The following is a 21376-nucleotide window of genomic DNA, read 5'->3' as shown; positions in this document are numbered from 1 at the left end:
GACCAGTTCCGGGATTCCGATGTCGGCCTAGCCAGCAAGCTAACTAGTTTGCTAGCGGCTAAACAAGGAGGACCGAAACGACCCACACCCTTCAGGCAAGACAGCTCACGCGGTCGACATTAGGTGCTTGTTTTACCTGCTCTTCGCGGTCTCTGTTCAGTTGAACGTGTCGACAGTTTTCTTGTCAGTCGTCAGTGAAATGTAGCTACTCGAGTGCGACTGTGAAGCTCCCATGCTAGCAGGTGACGCTAGCTAACTCTCGTAGCTGTGGTAAAGGACTGAGTGGTGTCGCAAAAAACTTTGGAGGCTAGGTAAGAGCTAGCTCATTACTAAGTGTGTGTCGCGTTTAAACCTCTCGTTATCATTCGTCTGCGTTAAAACATTGTGTCGTTTGTTTTCCAGTTGGATAAAAAAAGTGTGCTGTTTAATGAGGTACATTCTGATAGTTGTCTTGATTGAGTCCTAGCTCTGCCATGGCCTGGTGTTAAACGCTTGGTCTTTTTCTGTGATTCAAAGATGAAGTGATGGCGTGATCAAACGTTATAGATGTCTTCAAAACAACATGTAACCGTCACCGTGTCGCTGGTGCTCAGAAATTTTACTAAATTTTCTCGACCGGCCACTTAACGACGTGGCTTGTGTGCTACGGATTGTTGCGGTGACATGACAGACAGGACTCGACGCGGAGATTTTGGGATTAACATCCTTTATAGTGGAGGGGGATTTGTTGTTGAGAAGATGAGATGATTAACAACACACACCGACACTCTGCTCCGGCCTCTGCTCTGTGTTTGTTAGTGCTGGTGATTGTTGAGAAGAGGGGTGTGTCCAAACTATCAGATTACACTGTTACTTGGTTCACACGCACAGACTAGTTTTTCACCTGGAGATGGGGGTTTATTCGCGCGATGTGTGCGTGTTTTTAATTACCAGTACAGTTTTTTCCGTGTTACTTAACCACCTGAAGGCACTGAGGTGACAGCTGGCTGTGTAACAGCAGCAGGCTGGTGAACGACTGGTTATGAGTAATGGTGGGAAGTGCGTACTCCCTCAAGCTTTTGAGGACACTAAGATGTTGATTAGTCAGCCTGATCGTTGTGAAACTAGAGTGAAACCTGTAAATAACTCTGCCCTGTAATATAACAAGGAAATTAACCTTTCAAGTATGGAAATATTGATTATATGCTCAATATTATCAATTTATCCTGCCATGTTCTTTCATTATTAATTGCTTGGTCTGTATCATAAAACAGTGAAAAAAAAATCACAATTTTTCTAGTTTTCAAACTGTGTTTTTTTTAATCCAACCAAGAGTTTGGATTTACCATCATGTAGCAAAAGGAAAGTGGTGCATTCTTAAACTGGAGAAGTGGAAACTAGTTACTGTTATAGCTGTAATTATTTGCAACATTTGTTTTTGTTTTCTTAGATTTTTCCTATTGACAAGTTGTGTAATTTGTCTTTTTATAGGGGTGTCCAATAGCTTCCCTCAAATCCAGTGCAGTGAAGAAAGGTGGACAAAGAGAAACAAGGACTAAAATGCTTCAGACCACGTAACACCTTTGCTGCATATGGCTCTGTTTAAGAGATGCAAAATGGCAAGGGAGGTCTATCTGCAGAGAATCTGGAGGTGGGAGATGTTCCTACACCCAGACCTGGCCGAGTGTGGTGACAATGTGGTGACATACATGGGGTTTCTTTTTGGAATGAGTTGATTTTGCCCCAATATTGACACAAAGACTTAAAGCAGGGGTCTCAAAAATCTAGGAGACGTTACTTGGACTTTTGGGTTATTTTACTTGTAAGACAAGACTGGATATATTTTTATTTTTTTTTATTTTTGTTTGCAGCTTTTTAAAAATCAGTTCCAGTTGGACTTTTGTTTGATGCTATGCAGCTTCCTGCAACTGTTTTAAGAGTGAACTTGTTTATTTAGTTTTTTTCCCCCCTGCTGACTTAGTTTGATCCTCATTCTCAGTTTCTTCCGCCCACCCAGTGCCTAAATAAGCCCTCTCGGGACAATCACAGAAGTCATCAGCAGCTGCTGCGCTCAATCCTCTGCCTGTTCTCGTCCATGTGCTTCTGCTCTGGGCCTGCTGACTCTCCACCCACTACCTCTTTAATTTTCTGTTCTTTTTTTTTTTTTTTGTTTGTTTTTTACATTCATTTTCTCTGAGGGGCGCAATCAGAACTTGAGCACAGTGATGAGCATAAATGAAAACATGACCTTTCGCGAGTGGAGCGAAACCTAGGTTGCTTCAGTTCTAGTTGTGTTCAAGTGTCTGTGCTTTTCTGCACATGCACAGCAGTGTTACGGTTGCACTGGTGCCAGGAAGCAGCTTCATTATAGAATTATTTATACTATTGCACCAAATACATTAAAGCCATACAGAAATATTTATGAATTACCTGCACATATTTTTGTATCATACTGTTCACATATAGCTTTTCTTTTGTAAGTTTCTATTTGGATAATGCACACAAATTAAATACAGCGGTCTCTACACACCCAAGTTAAATTGTATATTATTTTAGTGACTGAGATATTTGGTGTCTGGATGCAGAGAGTCCCTCATGTTTCCTCTGAGTCACTGCTTTGCATAGCTTTTCTTTTCTAATCTTGTAGTCATGGCCTCTCTTCCCAGACACCACATTAGCCATTGTGACCTGTAAAGATCCCTTTACAGTAGGTAGACAGTAGATATCTACCTTTTTCTCTGTCTTCCTCCCCTCTCTCCCGCTCTCTGATGCCGGGCTTCAGTGGTGGGGGAGTAGGGGGAGGAGTAGGAGGCCCTGCTTCTGCTTCTCCCCGCCCGTTTCGTCCCAGCCGATATGTTCCGGTGTCTGCAGCCACCACTTTCCTTGTTGGAGCCACCACCCTCTTCTTCTGCTTCACGTAAGTGTCTTTTGATCCATTTTCCTAGATACACAAATACTTGCAGGTAATGCAAACATGGTGCCAAAGGCCTAAGTTTGTGAACACAGAGTTGCACCACTACCTGATAAAAATTTGTACATACTTGTGCTAAATGCATCTGTTAATATCCTATTATCTTTATTTGAACATTTTCTTTTTGTTGTTTGCTTAACCTTTATTTATTCAGAGCTGATAAGTAAGCATGCTTGCACACAGTTCTTCACTATCACGCCTGTGCCAGTCCTATTTACAAACACAGTAAATGCTATTATGTCTTGAATCAACAATGAAAATGTATAAGACTTCGAATGGCTATTAGTTATGGCAGTAATTTGTCATGATTGCTTTATTGCATCCTATTTTGTGCTGTCCAGGTGCCCATGGCTATCAGAATATTTCTCCTCTGTCATTCCCATCTACAATGCTGTGATCTTCCTCTTCACCCTCGCCAACTTCTGCATGGCCACTTTCATGGACCCTGGAGTCTTCCCCAGAGGTAAACACACTGGTGTGCAAGTCTTTGCCGTAGAAAGTTAGTTAATTGTGTTTTTGCAATGCTTTTAAATGTAGGAGAAAAAAATAAGACTGAAACGAAACATAATCCACAATAAATAATTTGATGAGTATGGCATAATGTTTGGGGACCATATGATCATGTAATATGATGTGAGTACACTATCACTGTGTCTGTGTGTGTGTCTGCTGTCTGTAGCGGAGGAGGACGAGGATAAAGAGGATGATTTCCGCGCTCCGCTCTATAAGACAGTGGAGATCAAAGGCATCCAGGTCCGCATGAAGTGGTGCTCAACCTGCCGCTTCTACCGCCCGCCACGCTGCTCACACTGCTCAGTCTGCGACAACTGTGTCGAGGTACATACACACATATATGTACATTTAGCGTCATAGAACATACAGAAAACTAGGTGTAACAGGGTCATGGTATCCGATTGCATTGATTCATTGTTGCCTTTTTGAGTTTTGGTAATCTTATTATTACTGGTCCTGTATATTTTACAAATTGCTTGAATGTTAGTGTTTGTAGTTTACAACATATCCTTTGTCTTGTTATTATTAGGATATATATTTGAATATTTTTTTCACTACAAAGTATCAAAGAAGCTAACAGTCTGAAAATGCTACTTACATTGACTTTCATTATGTGTGTGTGTGTGTGCGCGCCTGCCTTTCAGTTTTAATAGCAAGTCCTAATTTCTTTGTGAGCATTTATAAACTCCTTTGTGACCCCAATGCTCAGCCTAGATCAGTCCTATTCTTAGTTTTCAATGTGTGAGTGTGGGAGGTAGAAATTGTGTGGACATCTGTTTTGATCTTGTTACAGTCGTGTCTTATCATGATTACTTCTTGCTTTCTGTTTCTCTCTCTTGTACTTTTATGTACAATATGTATGTACTGGTACTCCTCTCACCTTCTTGTCCTTTGATGCTGTTCTCTCTCAGGAGTTTGACCACCACTGTCCTTGGGTGAACAACTGTATTGGTCGGAGGAATTATCGTTATTTCTTCCTCTTCCTGCTGTCGCTCACCACCCACATCATGGACGTATTTGGCTTTGGCTTGGTTTATGTCCTGCACCACCGCCAGCAGCTGGACACTCCACATGCTGCTGTTACGTATCCTTCCCCTGGCATATTGCAGTCATAAAAAAGCAGAGCTCATTATGAGAGTATTTTCTTTTTCTATTTTACTTTCGTCCTATATAATTTTGTGTTTTCCACCAAACCTTTGTGTAATCTCCCTAACCGTTGTCCCATCAGTATGGCAGTAATGTGTGTGGCTGGTCTGTTTTTTGTCCCAGTTGCTGGTCTGACTGGGTTCCACATAGTGTTGGTGGCCCGCGGCAGGACCACAAATGAACAGGTACATACAAGAACTGACTGCATCAGTTCAGACAGATTTTCTATTTTGTCAGTATCCGTGAGTTGGAAAGTTGCGTGGTTGTTTTTCTCTCCCTGTAGGTGACAGGGAAGTTTCGGGGAGGCGTTAACCCTTTCACCAACGGCTGCTTGAGGAATATTTCACATGTGCTGTGCAGCTCCCAGGCCCCCAGGTCAGCCTTCCTATCTCATTTGTTTACTCCCGTTTTTAACACTCCACCATTATTACACAATAATTTTTTTCCACTGCCTCTTTTTTTTTTTTTTTTTTTTTTTTTCCAATACTCTCTCTCCCCTTACACTTTTCCACCCTCCTCCTCTATTGTTCTCACTTAATGGAATATATGAGTACAAGTCTTCAGTGCGACTGGCTTCTGGTGTTAGATTGTGTTTGACTGTAGAACAACATGTTGCTGAGCATGTTTACTGCTTGTATTAATGTTATTAGGAAGTGAATGCATCTGTGTGTCCCTCTTACAGATATATAGGCCGGTGGAGAAGCCCTCAGTCAGTGGAAGTACAACCACCGTTTCTTAGACCACCTCTCACTGAGGCCCAGCTAGAAGCCAAGGTCCTGGACAATGGCATCCAGAACGATAGACACAGTACCAGGGTGAGCAGTCCTAAATACAACAAACACTCCTCAGTACAAGCAGTCTACATTTGGTTGTGTGGATTCAGAACTACACAAAATCTCATGCGGTGAAAACGCCCTTTTTATCAGTTAAAAAGTAAGATTTATTTATTTATTTTTTTTTTTTTTTTTGAGTGTTTCACAGGTTAACAGATGTTCTGATTAACACTTACTATGCGATACAGAAAACAGCCTATCATACATAGTGTCCTGTGTGGGCACTGAGACTGGAAAGTAGCTTGAGTAGATAAATGAATTTGAAGTTTTAAACTATTCCCGAACCATCAACAGCGGTTAATGAAACAGGATTTTATAACTCATACTAGGTAAACAGTAGAACTACACAGCTCAAGTTACAAGTAAGTCATTTGCTCTTTTTTTGTGTATTTTTCTGGGTTTATTCTGCAACTCTCCTGTGCCAGGCAGGCTCCTTAGTTCTCTGTTAATGAGTTTTTGTTTGTTTTGGAATGATTTTCATGACTTCTCTCTCTTTTCCAGTCCAAGAGCAGTCTAGATCAGTTGGAGAGCCAGTCAGCTGATGTAGAGCCCCCACCTCCTCCAAAGCCAGAACTTCGCTACCCAGGCCTCCCCCGTGCTGACACAGAGGGTGAGACACACACAAATGAACTGCTGAATGGGAAGGTGCAGGTACCTTGCCCGCGTGTTGGCCATCAAGTGCAATCCAGGAACCTCAAATATTTTACTACTTATGTAAACAGATGAATGTTTTCTCATCACAAACAGCTCATTCAAATGTCACTCTTGGTTTCTTGTCACACAGAGAGCAGCTTGTTGACTGAAGCTCCACCTACACCATCAATGTATAAGTACCGGCCAGCCTACAGCAGCCCAGGAAGAAACCACACTGCCCTCACGCATCCAAACAAGGTACATCTCAGTTTCTGCTTGCGCAGGTTTTTCAGTTTTGGTTTTGAACTGTTCACATAACATAATGTAGATACTGAACATTTAGGACATTAAAGGAACATTCTACTGAGCGTGAAGTCAACCACGTCATATTATTTTAACTACATGCAGCCTTGTTGAGTATTGCATAGCAAGCTTGTTGCAGCCGTTGTAAAACATAATCTTTTCTTATTGTAGTGAAGAGAACAAAAATAAATGTTATCTAGTGGATTATCTTAACAGATGGTCTGTCAGCTGCTATGCACTCCCCCTTCTAATTTCCTTTGTGGTTTTAATGCCATGCTTCGTCTTTTGTTTTGTTTTGTTTTTGTTTTTACTTTAAATCGATCATTCAGTGGCCATCGGTTGATCAGTAAGTCTCAGCTAGTGGAATCTGTGTGTTGGCTGTCTCTGTGTGTTTGAGTGACTCTATCCTTTCCCCTGAAACTGCATTGACTGGAATGTGTACTTCATGTACTGTATGTATTTATATTTTCATATATGTGTTCATACACACGGTCTTTAACATTCGGTGTTGTTCAAGCCACTCAGTGTTTCCAATCCAGTAGTGTGATGATGGAGTAGAGCACTGGTCAAGCATCCAGTTTTGATATGCTGTTATATGTTGTTTGAATTTCTTCTATTTAGCAGTTATGAGCAGTATGTAAACAGCTGGATTAAAGCACACCATAGTGTAGTTTTTAAGCAGAAATCTGTGTTTCTTGATGTAACTCTGAAAACTGGAGCCTGGTGTATAGATACTGGCTGACCATATCGTAAAATACAGCTACAATAATAATAAAAAATATGTTTATAACATAAATTGTAATTGCTGACAAATACTACACATTGGCGAATGCAAAAGTCTTATACCTGCTTATAGCTACATTGTAGTGTGTTATAAACATTTGTTAAATGTTATTTACGGCTCATAAATGCAAAGGGAGACACAGTTAAGTGTTACCAAAAATGTTATCTATTCCTAAGGTAACATGTAGATTTTCATGTTTCTTCCTCTCGTCTTCACTGCTGTCAACTTCATCACATCACATTTTTCTTACCCCCCTGTTCTTCTCTCTCCCCAGATGATCCGTGGGGAGAGTCTCGACTCTCCATCTCCCTCCATCCTTCAGTCCAGCCGCCAGCCCAGCTACCGCTCGGAGCCGAGCAGCCTGGACGGGGCCACAGTGGTGGGTGGTGGTGTAGGGGCGCGCAGGGGGGGAGGGGAGAGGGGTGAGGGCCCCGGAGGCCCTGGTGGAACTACTGTGGGGGTGTCAGGGGGCATGTCGGGTTACTCCCTGACTGGGCGCTCCTACACGTCCTACCCATCCTCTCTGGTTCTGTCCACCGGCGGCTCACGCTCCTCCAGCCTGCGCTCAGCGCACACAGCTCATAACCCGCTGGCCACGCTCCAATCAGAAGGCACCACAGACACCAGCTACAAAAGCCTGGCCAATCAGACGCCTCGGAATGGTAGCTTGTCTTATGACAGCCTACTGACGCCATCCGAGAGCCCAGAGTTTGAGTCAGCAGCTCATGAACTGTCACCGCAGAAGTCTCATGCTCCCTTTCCCTCAGCAACTATAACAGGCCAGGCTGAGGTGGTGTCACCCAGTACTCCCATGCAGGGCTATACGTCGCCCTTCCTCTCAGCTCAGATCGCCCAGCAGAGGGAGGGGCAACTGCTCCAGGGCTCTGCCACTTTCTCCTCCCCCCACAGGGCGTACCTGCGTGCCGTCAGTCCACCCCCATTCTCCTCCTCTGGGCCTCCGGAGACCCAACACCTGCTCCAGCATAACCAAGATTTATCTTCCCGAGCCCCTCGCAACCCTTCCTCCTCATCCTCTTCTCCCGGAGCTCGCTCACTAGAGCCCCCTGTCTCCCCACCACCTCGCGGCCTCTCCCTCGGCAAGTCCCAGTCTTACACTGGGGAGGCAGGGCCTCAGCACAAGCCTCGACACATAGGAGGAGGCACTGTGCTGGGAGGGGGAGGAGCCGGAGGAGGGCAACAGGCTCCACAGTGAGTAGAGATCCATCACCAGATGTGTCAGCCTGCTACTCTTCCTCCTTTTTCTCCTTTTCCTCCTAGTCCTCCTCTTCTTCCTCCCTGGTTTGTGTCAACCTTCCTCTTCCTCCCTGATCTGTGTGAGTCTTCCTTTTCCTCCTCCACAGTTTATAATCGTTGCTTGTTTAGCGTGTAGCAGTTGGATGTTTGTTTGTTTGTTGGTATGTGTGGATTTGTGTTAAAAGCATGCCAGTATGTGTTTACATCTGTGAAAGCATGCCTTTACCACGTTAGCTTTTTCTGTCCATGTCCTTTTCTTACTCACTCTGTAGTTACCAAAGGCGTTACAAGAGCATTGGCAGAGAAATGTTTTGCTGTTTGTCGTTGTTTATTGTTATATTCTTGAAGTAGAACCACTCACCTCCACATCCCTTTCTCCTCTGTCCTCCCCCAATCTGCCCACTACCCCATTCCTCCCTTCCCCTTCCTGATGGCTGTCCAATCAGATCCACCTCTCGCACAGTCTTGGCCAATCACACCACACCCAAACCAGGGGGCGGAGTGAAAAAGGTGACAGGCGTCGGAGGGACCACTTACGAGATATCGGTTTGAGTGACAGACATCCTTAACGGTCTTTCGCAAGGAGGGGGGAAAATCCACTGGACTGCTTCCACTTGTCTCTTTCCTGGGCTGGATATTATTCACGACGGCAGGCTCCTGAAAAATGACTGTTTTCTGTTGCAGGGGATTAAAGGAGCAGGTCGGTCTGGTACTCACTTTATCTTTGTAACTCCACTGGCCATTCTTCTCTACCAGCCTTTTGGATCTGAACAGAGGAACTGGGGACACCGGTTTGTTTTTCACATGATCAGTTTGTCTCCATTTAGCCACTTTTTGAGCCATAGACTGATGTGACTGAATCATCACGGCTGGGTACAGATATGTCTATAGAACACAGTTATTCAATGATTTGCTGTTTAACTTTGGTACCTTAGCACAGTACAGAGTATTGACAATGGTGTTTGACACTTAAGAAAAGGATAGCATTTATCCATTTATGGAGGTAAACTAAAGAGGGAGGGTTTAGGACTGTTGACCAATAGAAACGTCATCTTTCCCAGTGTCTGAATGGACCACACAGCCTGTCATGGAGAGAAGTGTCCAATGTATAAACACAGTATAATTTTAGTTTTATAAATCTTTTTTTAAATATTGTTTTATATAAATATGTAAAATCTTACAGATTGTTATAGGGTCAAATCGTCAGGTATTGAGGATGACTATCAATGAGGGTTGCAGATGTACTGTGTGTAATTATTCATGAAAGCGATTTCAAATCAGTTGCCTGTTTTATATTTGATGGCTGCATCAGCCACTCATGAGCTCTTGCTGGAATTTTCATCGTCCAAAGAGAATGATGATCCTTAGGTGGACAGCTGAAGCAGCAAAAAAAAAAAAAAAAAAAAAATTGAGCTTAATTTTTGAAAGCCACAAAGAAATTTCTGAATCATGATTTGCAGCACAAGCATCTTTGTGGAATGTACGCTTGTAATGTTTGTGCTAGAGACATTATGCAAAATCTGTTTGTAGCTTTAAGATCATTGTATGTCTTTTTGGTGTTTATTTTTCTTCTTTTCTGTAATGTTTTGTCTGTCAAGATGCTAGCAGAACCTTATACCTTTAATGAATGGCCAGCCAAATAGGGGCAGTGAGGGAAGGGCTTATTTATTTCACCTGACAAGACAACTTTGTAGGTCTGGACAAAGTTTCAAGGCAGCCTCTACAATTTCTTTGTTCTGAAGAGGAATTATGAATGTTTTATATAAAGAAGATTATAAATTTAAATTGCCATTGAATACATTTTTAAGGAGGGACTGGCTTGCTATTGGAGAGTGTTGATTTGTTTTGTTTGTTTTTTGTTTTTTTTGCCTTGAGACCACTCATACTGAGCAAGCGTTTTTTTTTTGTTTTGTTTTTTTTTTTACACTTTTCTGAAAAAAAAAAGTAAAAGCAAAAAGTAAAGCAGGTGAGAACTTTTAAAATTAATTTACTCTTTTTTAAAAAAAAAAAAAAACTCAAAGCCCGCAGCATTGTTTAGAGTAGAATGTCAAAGCTGGCTGAATGTGGCACATCACCCGGGGGGGGGGGCAGACAAGTATCATCATTCAACCCAAACAACTGTGTTATGAGTTTTGAACCCTCAAAGGCTTTGTCTTCAGTGTGCATGTGATTTTTCGTTCGTCGTGCTGAATGCTTCACTTGTGCGCATACTTGAGGATCTTGTCAAATGCACACTCTGTTCGTGCGTGGGTGGTAACAAGAAAAGAAGCATCATTAACAGCACAAGCAGCCATCATATGGAGATAAAGAGAACCTGTGTTAATTATCTTCCTGCTTTGGCCAAGGATTGTGGCCACTGAACATTTGAAACTATGAGTATAGTAAGTAAACCTCTATGTGAGACAAAATATTGCTATTGTGGGCTGTGATGAATGGAACAAGTTTCACAAATATCTGTAACAAGTACATTAAAGACATTTCCAAAATGGCCTTACAAAGAGTTTTTAAAAAGATGTCTTCTCAGAATAAAAAAAGGTCAAACTGATTTAAAAAATGAATGTGTCATGAATTCTAATGGTGCATGCAGTCTTTGGTTTAACCTGTCACTTTATGTCTGGAAATATGAGACATCAGTAAACACACCAGTTTGAAAATACAGGCATCAAAAGTTCACAACGGAGTGTTGTTGCTAAAAGTAGCCAAGATCTGTCTTTACAAAAAAAGGCATTTGTTGTCAATAATATCTGAAATAAAATGTCCCTAATCATTACTAGATCATCTGCATGTTTGTATTCAAACCAGACGGCATCATACCCAGACAGACCACAGGAATGTGGACTTTCTTTTAAAGTACAGTAAATAACAGCTAGTTCTTGTTGAAGCCTTCATGCAGCCCCTCTCTGAATCATCCTCTTCACATCACTGGTCTTTCTTGCTCTCTGTGGGCTGCTCAGGGTTGTCAGTGTCAGGATGGAGCTCGTTGTCGTCGTCCACTGGCTCCTCTCCTTTCAAACCACGACCTTTGTTCAGCTTTTTGGATTTCTGGAAGAGCTCGTTGAGGTTGAACTCTCTGATGATGCTCTCCTAGGGATGACATAAACCACATTACTGTCATGACTGCAGGCATGAATAAGCAAGTGACATCCATTCAGTATTCGCTCCATGTGTTTGTCAGAACAGACACACCTCATTAAAGGTCCAAGATACAGCTCTCCCTTTATTGTCCACCATAGGACGTCTCATAATTTCCCTCCCTCCTTGAAAAAGCACCAGTGAGGGCAGCTGTTTAGCCAGGGGAGACGTACTGACTTTGTACCTGTTTGGAAACAAATAATGGGACTGTCAATATGTCTACTCATAGAATCTGTTCAAATAAGGAATTTGTGAAAGGCATAATCAATATCGAGGCATTAAAACTACTGCTGCATCATTAAAGAAGACTGACCTCTGTGAAACCTCCCCATAGCGCCCAATGTCCACCTTCCCAAACCTGAGTCCAGCACAGTTGTACCTGCAGCAGATGCGTGAGACATTTAGGCTTTAAGTCAGAACTGCAGCCAACATGCTTAGTCTTAGATTTCTCATGCAGCACTGAAACACCTCAGTCATTGGATAATGCAGTTATGACTGAAGAGAGAAACATTAAATACATCTCAGCTACATTGAATTTTCAAAATGTAAAATCGGGACAGAAATTTGGCATGAACCATGAAAGGAAGTTTTAAGCCAATCTTTCATGATGATCAAATGAAACCCCACTATTACAAATATGTCAAAAGCCAGAAGCCTGAAGCTAGTACTAAGTAAATGTAATTATTTTACATTTAAGATGCTAAGTACATTGAATTATTCTGCATGAAATGTATATTTATAAAAAAATATCGTCAAATATGTTTACTAAATACAGCTGTGAATTTGAAGATGACCAACAAATGAGAGTGACTACAGCAGAGAAACCCGGACTGAGCTGTAGTAAGCATCAGTACTTTGATTACTAGGATACATGTTAGTCCCAGAACAGAGAAGGCAAATTTTAGTCTGTTACACAAATGTGAGAGTAAGAATGAGGTGATGTCTCACTTCAGGGAAAGGTCAGCAAAGACAGGGGCGAAGGACTGGCAGTCAGAGGACCAGTTGGCGTAGAATTCAACAATCCAGGTGACACGACTGTCCCTCTCCAGCTCCTCCTAATGTTTCAATGACACAAATTGATTTAAACCTAAATGGTGGCCTGTCCAGGTGGTTTGGCAGCTTTTTTGGCAGCTGTAGTTACCAGATTGTTTTTTCAGATAAGATTTATTTCAAGATTAAATAAGTTGCTTTTAACCATGTTGATTCTGACAAAAAGCCTCTGATGGTTTCATTTAAATGATTGTTCGGAGAGGTCAAATTATCTATTTCACAATAAAAGCACAAAAACTTTGAATCAAGTCCAAAAAAGTGAATATATTGTAAATATGTGGGGACTGTTTTCTTTTCTACTCAATTATTTTGAGGCCTACAACTGGTGACCACTTATGACTGTTGGGAGGGGCCCAACCACAGGTTTAAAACCACTCAGGTATAATATGAAGTAGTTAAAGCTACTTCAATTTCAACCAGAATCATCATTAAATTGCTTCTCCTTTAAATCATACATTTTCCTGATACTTTCGTATTTTATCTTCAGTAAGGTTTTGAAGTAGGAGGTATTTGGAAACTTTGGTACTTTTTCTTAAGTAATGAATCCATCACTTGGACTTTCTATGTTCGAAGTCCACAAGGCAAACACTACCAACTAAAAGAAAACCATCCAAGAAGCTCACGTCTTTATGTTCTTATTATTTTGCATATGAATAATTGATTAACAGTCAGTCCCAACAGACTGAACAGAGAGCGAGTGAGAGATCGAGAGTAGTACAATATAGCCTAAAGACCAACTACAATTCAAAATAGTTATTTGAGTAACACTCACATCTATGGTCTTGTCACTGAAGTACTTGATGTACTCTGGGCCCATGTAGAGAGGAGGCTTACAGGTCATGACGAATGCTGGAGAAGATCACAGTAGATAAAGTACTAAAGTTTACACTAAAGAGAATCTCAGTGGATGAAAACAAAAGCTAAATGTAAATCTTTCACATTTTCGGATGCTATGAATTTTTTTATTTTTTTTTATTCTGAGTGGCAGAACTGTTTCGAAGATGATGAAAGGCACTAACCAAGACACAGCGCGAGGTAAAAGATGCCGAGCCGAATGTCCAGCCTGAAGAAAAGGATGACGTTTGCCACTTTACTGAACATGAACAAGTTGCCTATGTGCTGTTCCAGTGTTACTGAGAAAAGAAAGGAGGAAACACAAATAAAGTACATAAATAACCTTCAGCCATTTGGATACAAGGTCAGAGGAAGGCAGGATTACACAGCAAGCGTAGTGTTTACACAACAAAGCAGGGTTTTTATTAAGGCATTTCCTGGATGTGGCAGAGCTTCGCACCTGGCTTCAGGAGAAAGAGTTGGTTAAAGTTCAACAGCCACACATCAAACCACACTAATACCTAATGTCCATATTGTTAGGTACACTGTGGTGTCGAGTGAAGTCACATGAATTTAGGTTAAAGGTGAGGTTTCATTAGAAGAACATTTTCTTGTATGGTTCACTTCCTCACAAACTGAACACCACTGAAACAGGCCACATGCAGGTTTAGTCCACTTTTGATAAGACTGTTTTTGGTGTAAACGATCACTTGCTATGTTATGGCGAAGTCGGTTTACATATATACACCAATGTGTGTGTATTTGTGTCCGGAAGTGGGGTAGAGGCATGGCAGGATTAACACACTAACCCACCTAAGGCCTCAGGGACACATTTGTTGTTGGGCTCAGACTGATCAAGACATTACATTACTTTATTTCTACTGGCACCAGGACTCAATCAGTATCCTACACTCTAATCAGATTACTTGACTAACACAAAACATATTAATTACCAATAATGTTAATAATTCATTATTCTTTAAGATCAGTTTTGATTACACAAATAAGATATCTGAGTGTCTTTCCTTAGACTTCAGGGAATAATGATGGGTTTTTATTTTTAAACCAGTTGATACATTGAACAATAACTGATTGGTAAAGAAAGTAACTATAAGACCTATTAATGATGGCAGTAACTGTTGATAACATTTCTCAGTATTAAGTACTTGCTACACAGTACTGGTTATTTGACTAAAATACAACTTTCCATCAAACAAGCTGAACATAAACTGAAACAAGATCTTAAAAAGTTTTGATTTTGACAAGTCAAATGCCACAAACGGATGATGCAGGACTTAATATTTATACAGAGGTGAGAAGCGACAACAATTTAATGATTGATACGCTGAGAAATACTAGAGAGCGTCTGAATAATGGGTGGGGGAATTTACTACTTACTAGCTCTCCTGTTCTTCATCATCACTATTGCGCTGAGAAACATGAGGATCTCCAGTTCTCTCTGTGAAACAAAAACATTTCAGCGTGAAAACAACTTTGTGACAAGTGAGGAAATTAGCTCAGTCTTCTTTACACCCATTTTTAGCAGCAGGCAGCGCTGCGGCGCAACATTATCCCCACCGGGCTCACCCAGTCAAAGTCGCAGGAGTTGCCGTCCTCCCGCTGGGTCGCCAGGTGCTCGCACAGACCGGGAGTCTTTCGAACAACCAGGAAGGCGACGGTCATGAAGAACGAGGTGATATAATAGGGTTTCAGCAGCCATTCGTAAATCTGAGGTAGGTGATACAAGAAGGTGCAGATCCCTGTTATTAGCCCCATGCTGCCAGACACGACAGTCAGACACAAGGAGGAAAAGTGACAGCTGACCCCACTGGGTTGGACTGCGCAGGCGCCGAAAAGGAGAACTTTTGTATGTTTATGGGCACAGGCTTTTGCCTTAGATATATTACTAAAAATAATGTCGTTACACCTGTCAGTCGATTAAAGTATTTAAACGCGATTAACCACATGACTATTTATAGTTAACGCAATTAATCGCACAATTTTTATCACGTCTAAATAAAACCTTATAGTAATATTTTTATATTTAATACTCTTCTCAACACGAGAGTGGACAGATGTGCTTACTTTATAATAACATAATTATCTCTATATAAATACTCTCAGTGTTTTAAAAGCCCAAGAAGAACGAAAATAAATATTTGACACGTCTTAGTTTAAAGTTCAGTTGCTCTTTGCTGAAGAGGTCTTCTACCTTCTCCTTTAAAATACTCAAGATGCGTCCTTAAACACACCTGCTCAGGTCATTTCATCTTTAGAAATAAATTGTGTCTGGGATTATTGTCACGTTTGGGAAATTCCTTTCCTCCCACAGTCCAAAAACATGTATGTCAGGTTGATTAGTGACTCTAAAGTGTCCATAGGAGTGAATGTGAGTGTGTGAGGTTGTTTGTCTCTATGTGGCCCTGTGATGGACTGGTGACCTGTCCAGGGTGTACCCCTGCCTTTCACCCAAAGAGAGCTGGGATAGGCTCCAACAGATCCCTGTGACCCTAAATAGGAATAAGTGGGTATAGATAATGAATGGATGGATGGATGGATAATAATAATATCCCGAGCCACACTCCAGACCAGTAGGGGGCGTTAGTGCACCGTGTCGTTGTTTTCAACCCCCGCAGTGAATCTCAAAAAGAAGAAGATTTGGCGGTTATTGCGAAACGTAAACAAAGGAAGGTGAAGATGGAGGAGAGCGAAATAGCAACACAAAAAGAGATTGTGGATAATAAACGTGACAGAGACTCCACTGAAACTAAGACTAATGAAGCAAAAGGAGAAGTTTCCTCACAGATGTCAGACCCTGAATCGGTTTGTAAGCCGCCCGGGGAGACGGAAGTTCGGTTTAACAGGATGAAATTGTTCGAAAAAGTGATGCAGAAGAGCCTGGAGAGGTTTATCCACGATGCCAGGTACAGTGCTATAACCTCACTATATATTTTTGTATATAATTTGCACCTCCCCCAGAAACGTTATTAGAAGCTTTGTATGTAAAGTTAACTTAGCTAAGTTAGATTAGGGTGTGGAGACATAAAGACACATACTATAACCAATTATTATTTTTTACTATGGTTGAAAATGGAGTATAACTATTGGTTTCCTAGCCCTCAAAATAAGTCATTTTTGACTTTAAAGCAGCAACTAATGACTTTCATTATCAGCTCATTTCGTTTTGATTAATCAATAAACGGTCTAGTCAGTAAATGTCACTCTTGGTTGACATTGCTTTCTTTCAGTTTTAACAGATTCGCCAGTATCTTTCGTCCACTGTACAAGAAGAACCCCCAGAGAATGGAGAGCATTTACAAGCAGTTCAAAGACGAGCTGCAGAAAGCTATACAGGTGCACAATGCTTTATTATATGTATGAAAAAATAACAAATGGAAGGTTCACTGCTTTGTTTGTATTATACATGTAGGCATTGGTCTACCATCCTTTTTTTTACATGACTACTTGTGTCTCTACACGTGAAGGAGGACATCAACAGATTAATTGAAGAAGGCCAATTAGAACGGAAATTCAATGAGTTGGACAAACTGGAGAGGGCTGCCAAGAACAATCCAGACCCTGCATGGTCAGTAAACAGAGCTAAAAGCTCTAATATTGTATGGAAAGATTGACAAACAGGCCTTTAGCCCTCTCACCATTACACCTATAATTTAGATGCATTCTCAATTGCACTGTGTACAGTATCACAACTATACAATTTAAACCTTCTTTGTGTTAGGCGTCCAAGTGGGGTTCCTGAGCAGGACTTTTGCAGCTTTTTGATACCGTACTATCAAAAGCAGGATGCCTATATGCGTCTGGAGCTGAAAAAGATCCAAGCAGAGAATGCTGATCTAGCACAAAAGGTTCAGGCCGGCAGAGAGAGTATTGCTGAGACGGAAAACCGCATTTTAGCAACTGTTGATGAGTGGAAGGTGAGAGGAAAATTTTATTTTGTATTTTAATTTACAATGAAACCTTTTAGCAGTGGGATTCATATTTCCACTAAATCAAATAAGGTGCCCCAAACTATAGTTTAATTTGTAATTTTCTTAAACTTCTGGTATACAATTTTAATTTTAATCTTTCATGCATGGATGTTTTATATATTGTTTAAGAATTCAGCTTTATTATTTCTAGACCACGATTTGGTACATTTTGAAGGACACTGTCAGCTGAGGGCACTATACACTATGTAGGAATATGCAAATATTTGTCCCGAGTGTTAACAGATTTGCTTTTGTGTATTTTCTCTCATTTTCAGGCATCAGTCACAGAATTTGAAAGACTGGCATCTTCTCTCTGCCCTGCTAAAGTCTTTGATGTGTGATTTTTTTTTTTTTTCAAATTATTTGACAAGTCAGCTAACTTAACTGTACATATAGAATTTATGTACTATTTGTCTGAAAATACACGTTCAAATCTTGGAAATAAAATTTGTTTGGTGACCTCAGTGCCTAAATCTGTGTCAACCTACACTGATCATTACGGTATTGTGCGTGTTTATGACAGATTTTACGGTACGCGGGCCCAGAAAGTAAAGACACAAAGAAGTGAAGACCCGAGTAGTTGACACTCGGATGGATTCGCGGTGAACATCATCGTGATAGACACAAGACTAGGCTTGAAAAGAAATCACCGCTGTCCTTTATTGTAAATATATTATTCGTAATAGATATGACGGAAATGTTTTCATCTCTGTTTGGGCAAAACGAAGCTCAGGGACCGCCCGGCTCGTCGTCTCTGGGTTTCGGACCGGGGAAACCTCCGCCGCCTCTGCCGCAAAATCAAGTCTCCATGGCGGGGCAGATGCCACCACAGCTCGGGGATGAAGGGCCTGCTTTGCGGAAGCCCGGAGCCATGAATGAACCTTTCTACTTACTGCGAGAGCTGCCTGGTACTACAGAGTTATCTTAACAACTGCGTGTTTCGAGTGTAAAATTTCAAGAGTTGAACTCTTACAGAGGGTTGCTAAGCACTTTGTAAACAATGCTAACCAAGCTATCTAGCTAACAAGATAGCTATGTGTTCAAATGTTGAGTGTGCTGGTATTTGCCCACCTGCTTTTCATTGATTGGCTTTAGTCTTGTATGTGACACAAGAAAACATTTTATGAGACAGTTTCCTATGTTTTAATCCTTGCGTTTTAAAGTGAAACGTTGTGTAACGCTAACAGCTGTGAATGAGCTGTCCTGAAGTAACATTAGCCTCAGTTGCAAATTGCCACCAAGAGTTTCAGATGAGCTATCTGGATGACAACCTGTAGCAATTAGTTACACATGACACGGCTTGTCTGTCTGTAATGTTTTCCTGGATTGTATTGATACGAGCCTGTGTGTTTAGTGGGAAACGAGTTAACGGGAAATACCAACCTCATCACGCACTACAACCTTGAACACGCCTACAACAAATTCTGCGGGAAGAAGGTGAAGGAGAAGCTCAGCAACTTTCTGCCAGAGCTACCAGGTGGGTTGTACAGGAGCTAATGTGATCTGACAGCCAAATGTTAATGAGGGCTGCACATACTTCTTTAGTGTCATCAAAAGCATTTTCCCAGCTCTTGACACAGACAAGTCCAACAAACCAAAATTGTTTTCACTCAGTGTTGTTTCTAATACTTCGTGTTGTTGGAGTTTCCCATCTCCAGACCCCCATTCTACTGCAGGATACTGAACTATCCAAAAAACCACACCACAGCAAACTCCTATAGATATATATAGAGAAAAGGACAGTCTGTGAATCTGTTATTGTGGTGCAGATATCTAATACCAAACAGTGTAAATGATACAAGCTCAATGAAACACCAAGACATGTCACTGTTTTTCTTTAAAAACTTGCTCACCATTCAAATGCCTCCTGATTAATTGTTTATTAAGTTGTGTGTTAGCTTTCCACCAGTGTTCCAACTTGTCTTTTTTTTCCATGTGTGATGCAGGTATGATAGACTGTCCAGGCACTCAGGACGGCAGCTCATTGCGCTCTCTAATTGATAAGCCTCCAGTGTGTGGGAACTCCTTCAGCCCGCTGACTGGTGCTCTGCTTACTGGCTTCCGACTACACACAGGACCGGTACTAAATAAATACAATGCACACAGACTACACATTTGTAGTATGTAGACACTGATTTCTATTATAACAAATTATCTTTATTTGGAATATTCTGAAAGGGGTGTTTTTAATCACATTTTTAATTTAGCTTTTTAATTTGTTAATTACTGTTCTGTTCAGCACGTAACTCACTAGCATGTTTTTGTTTGTTTTTCCCAGCTGCCAGAACAGTACAGATTGATGCACATACAGCCTCCAAAGAAGAAAAGCAAACACAAGCACAAACATCATCGACCACAAGACCCATTGCCTCAAGGTATGGCATAAACTATACCTACACACAAGGGAATGTGACATGTTTACAGGCCACTGACATGCTTAATTTTGATATCTCAGAAACGCCATCAGACTCTGATCCTAAGAAGAAGAAGAAAAAGAGGGATGATGATCCTGACCGCAAGAAAAAGAAGAAAGACAAGAAAAAGAAAAAGGTAAGAAAAGTTGTTAAGACCCCAGTATTTTAGAAAGCATCCCTTATTATGCCAGTGTAGTCATGGAGAAAAATAGAAATCCATCCAAAACTCCTGTCCAGAACTTAACTGCACCAAACCCATGCCTAAATCTAATTAGCTAAAAATATATACTGGATTCCTATTAGTAACAGATATGGAACACTTTCCCAGTTTTAAGACAATTCATAAACTTAAAAGTGTTGTTTGGTCACTATAGCATAAAAGAACTCTGAACAAGTTTGCAGACAAGACTCTTTGCTTTTTACCTATTAAAAATATCCCAGGAGAACATCCCCATCAGGATCATTTTCTTGCTTACGTAACTCTGTAAAGCCCAAGCCATTAAATAATTGACAAAAAATTCTAATTCTTTGAAACTGGAGCCTTTATTGGTCATTCTGAACAAAAAAAAAAATCAAATATTAATTTCTGTACATGAGTTTCAATTTGTATCATATGCGATTCAATGCAATTTTTTAGTAATTTTGAGGGCTCAAAAACTCATGTATCATATATGATACATTTGGCATTATATTAACAAACAAAAAAACAGGCATCTATGTCTTGTAGCTTGTGGTTTTCACTGTTATTTAAATCAACAACTTCTCAGGTAGTAATCCTGTAACCCTGTAGGTTCAGTAATCATGTGCTTTATCTGTTGAATATCACCCACCACTTTGATTCAGAAAGTGTATTTGGCTCAGGTAGTATCTCGCATGTGTTCTGTTAAGTGTGTTCTCTGAATGAGACTACAGTGTGAGTATTACAACTATTGATTTCTATCCCTTTCCTCCATCCATCAAAGTCCTACACACGTTGCCAAGTCCCCTCTCTTATTATGAACATTAATTATATTCACCAGGAATGAATATTATTAATTGTGCTTTGCTGATGCTCTCTGCCCACCCAGAACCGCCACAGTCCTGACCACCCCGGCCTCGCTGGATCACAGCCCAACAGTAATAGCCTCAGATAGGCAGGAGCCCACTGTGTGCATGCCTGTGTTTGGATGTGTGCGCGACTGTGCATTTTGTACTAGGATGTGTGCATGTGTTTTACAGATAATTGTATTATTGAGAGTATGTTTAAAGAGAGAGGGGGGGGGGGGGTTGAGTCAAATAATGCAAATAATTATATGGTGTGCTTGTGTATGAATGAAAAGAAGTAATTTCACAGAACAATGTAAAGGAGAAAAAGCCACTCATGAGCTGTGTGGTCTTATGAATGATTGAGCAGGCACTGTGTGTATGACCCTCTTTGATTTTGTTGTGATATCTTTTGACCATAATGCCAAAATCAAATAAACTTTGGTTATTACATTTGTTTGTGTGTCCCTGTAAGACCTCCTGTGACAAGTTGATACTGACAACTGGAACACAAGTCC

General features: G+C 40.9%; 4 protein-coding genes across 5 annotated transcripts; 3 read left to right on the top strand and 1 right to left on the bottom strand.

Annotated features, from left to right (window-relative positions):
- The first annotated feature begins 16 nt into the window (after nucleotides 1-16).
- zdhhc5b (zinc finger DHHC-type palmitoyltransferase 5b) lies at nucleotides 17-9935 on the top strand. Of its 2 annotated transcripts, none has more exons than XM_026329859.2 (12): nucleotides 17-123; nucleotides 1471-2896; nucleotides 3292-3413; nucleotides 3630-3787; nucleotides 4375-4547; nucleotides 4692-4794; nucleotides 4893-4984; nucleotides 5292-5424; nucleotides 5944-6052; nucleotides 6227-6333; nucleotides 7437-8371; nucleotides 8863-9935. In XM_026329859.2, the coding sequence occupies exons 2-12, from the start codon at nucleotides 2748-2750 to the stop codon at nucleotides 8966-8968; spliced, it is 2187 nt and encodes a 728-aa protein (XP_026185644.1). In that variant the 5' UTR covers nucleotides 17-123; nucleotides 1471-2747; the 3' UTR covers nucleotides 8969-9935. The 2 variants fall into 2 exon arrangements, with proteins under 2 accessions (XP_026185644.1, XP_026185642.1); XM_026329857.2 differs by having other exon boundaries at nucleotides 23-311.
- Nucleotides 9936-10477: 542 nt separating this feature from the next.
- Nucleotides 10478-15274, bottom strand: tmx2a (thioredoxin-related transmembrane protein 2a). Its single transcript, XM_026329863.2, has 8 exons — nucleotides 15020-15274; nucleotides 14831-14891; nucleotides 13618-13731; nucleotides 13371-13447; nucleotides 12497-12603; nucleotides 11862-11927; nucleotides 11603-11732; nucleotides 10478-11500 (listed from the first exon to the last, which is right to left on the bottom strand). Exons 1-8 carry the CDS (start codon nucleotides 15206-15208, stop codon nucleotides 11336-11338), a joined length of 909 nt encoding a protein of 302 aa, XP_026185648.1. The 5' UTR covers nucleotides 15209-15274; the 3' UTR covers nucleotides 10478-11335.
- Nucleotides 15275-15990: 716 nt separating this feature from the next.
- On the top strand, nucleotides 15991-17880 carry pmf1 (polyamine modulated factor 1). The gene is made up of 5 exons (XM_026330277.1): nucleotides 15991-16356; nucleotides 16681-16786; nucleotides 16918-17018; nucleotides 17172-17367; nucleotides 17697-17880. Exons 1-5 carry the CDS (start codon nucleotides 16130-16132, stop codon nucleotides 17760-17762), a joined length of 696 nt encoding a protein of 231 aa, XP_026186062.1. The 5' UTR covers nucleotides 15991-16129; the 3' UTR covers nucleotides 17763-17880.
- Nucleotides 17881-17961: 81 nt separating this feature from the next.
- On the top strand, nucleotides 17962-21311 carry med19a (mediator complex subunit 19a). The gene is made up of 6 exons (XM_026330276.2): nucleotides 17962-18329; nucleotides 18776-18898; nucleotides 19368-19501; nucleotides 19700-19796; nucleotides 19877-19971; nucleotides 20903-21311. Exons 1-6 carry the CDS (start codon nucleotides 18110-18112, stop codon nucleotides 20966-20968), a joined length of 735 nt encoding a protein of 244 aa, XP_026186061.1. The 5' UTR covers nucleotides 17962-18109; the 3' UTR covers nucleotides 20969-21311.
- The last annotated feature ends 65 nt before the right edge of the window (nucleotides 21312-21376 follow it).

The sequence above is a fragment of the Mastacembelus armatus genome, chromosome 10 (genome assembly GCF_900324485.2).
Source record: "Mastacembelus armatus chromosome 10, fMasArm1.2, whole genome shotgun sequence".
NCBI lineage: Eukaryota > Metazoa > Chordata > Actinopteri > Synbranchiformes > Mastacembelidae > Mastacembelus > Mastacembelus armatus.
Note: the sequence above shows the minus strand (reverse complement) of the source record. Positions and strands in the feature narration are given on the sequence as shown.

Bases quoted from the DNA above. Each gene is read 5' to 3' on its own strand.
- zdhhc5b (XM_026329859.2), top strand. From the start codon at position 2,748: ATGCCGGGCTTCAGTGGTGGGGGAGTAGGGGGAGGAGTAGGAGGCCCT. The intron at 2,897-3,291 runs GTAAGTGTCTTT...TGTGCTGTCCAG, and splicing joins ACCCTCTTCTTCTGCTTCAC to GTGCCCATGGCTATCAGAAT. The intron at 5,425-5,943 runs GTGAGCAGTCCT...TCTCTTTTCCAG, and splicing joins ACGATAGACACAGTACCAGG to TCCAAGAGCAGTCTAGATCA.
- tmx2a (XM_026329863.2), bottom strand. From the start codon at position 15,208: ATGGGGCTAATAACAGGGATCTGCACCTTCTTGTATCACCTACCTCAG. The intron at 13,732-14,830 runs GTAAGTAGTAAA...TTCTTTTCTCAG, and splicing joins GATGAAGAACAGGAGAGCTA to TAACACTGGAACAGCACATA. The intron at 11,928-12,496 runs GTGAGACATCAC...CATCTGCTGCAG, and splicing joins TTTGCTGACCTTTCCCTGAA to GTACAACTGTGCTGGACTCA.
- pmf1 (XM_026330277.1), top strand. From the start codon at position 16,130: ATGGAGGAGAGCGAAATAGCAACACAAAAAGAGATTGTGGATAATAAA. The intron at 16,357-16,680 runs GTACAGTGCTAT...GCTTTCTTTCAG, and splicing joins AGGTTTATCCACGATGCCAG to TTTTAACAGATTCGCCAGTA. The intron at 17,019-17,171 runs GTCAGTAAACAG...TCTTTGTGTTAG, and splicing joins AACAATCCAGACCCTGCATG to GCGTCCAAGTGGGGTTCCTG.
- med19a (XM_026330276.2), top strand. From the start codon at position 18,110: ATGACGGAAATGTTTTCATCTCTGTTTGGGCAAAACGAAGCTCAGGGA. The intron at 18,899-19,367 runs GTGGGTTGTACA...TGTGTGATGCAG, and splicing joins CTTTCTGCCAGAGCTACCAG to GTATGATAGACTGTCCAGGC. The intron at 19,797-19,876 runs GTATGGCATAAA...TTGATATCTCAG, and splicing joins ACAAGACCCATTGCCTCAAG to AAACGCCATCAGACTCTGAT.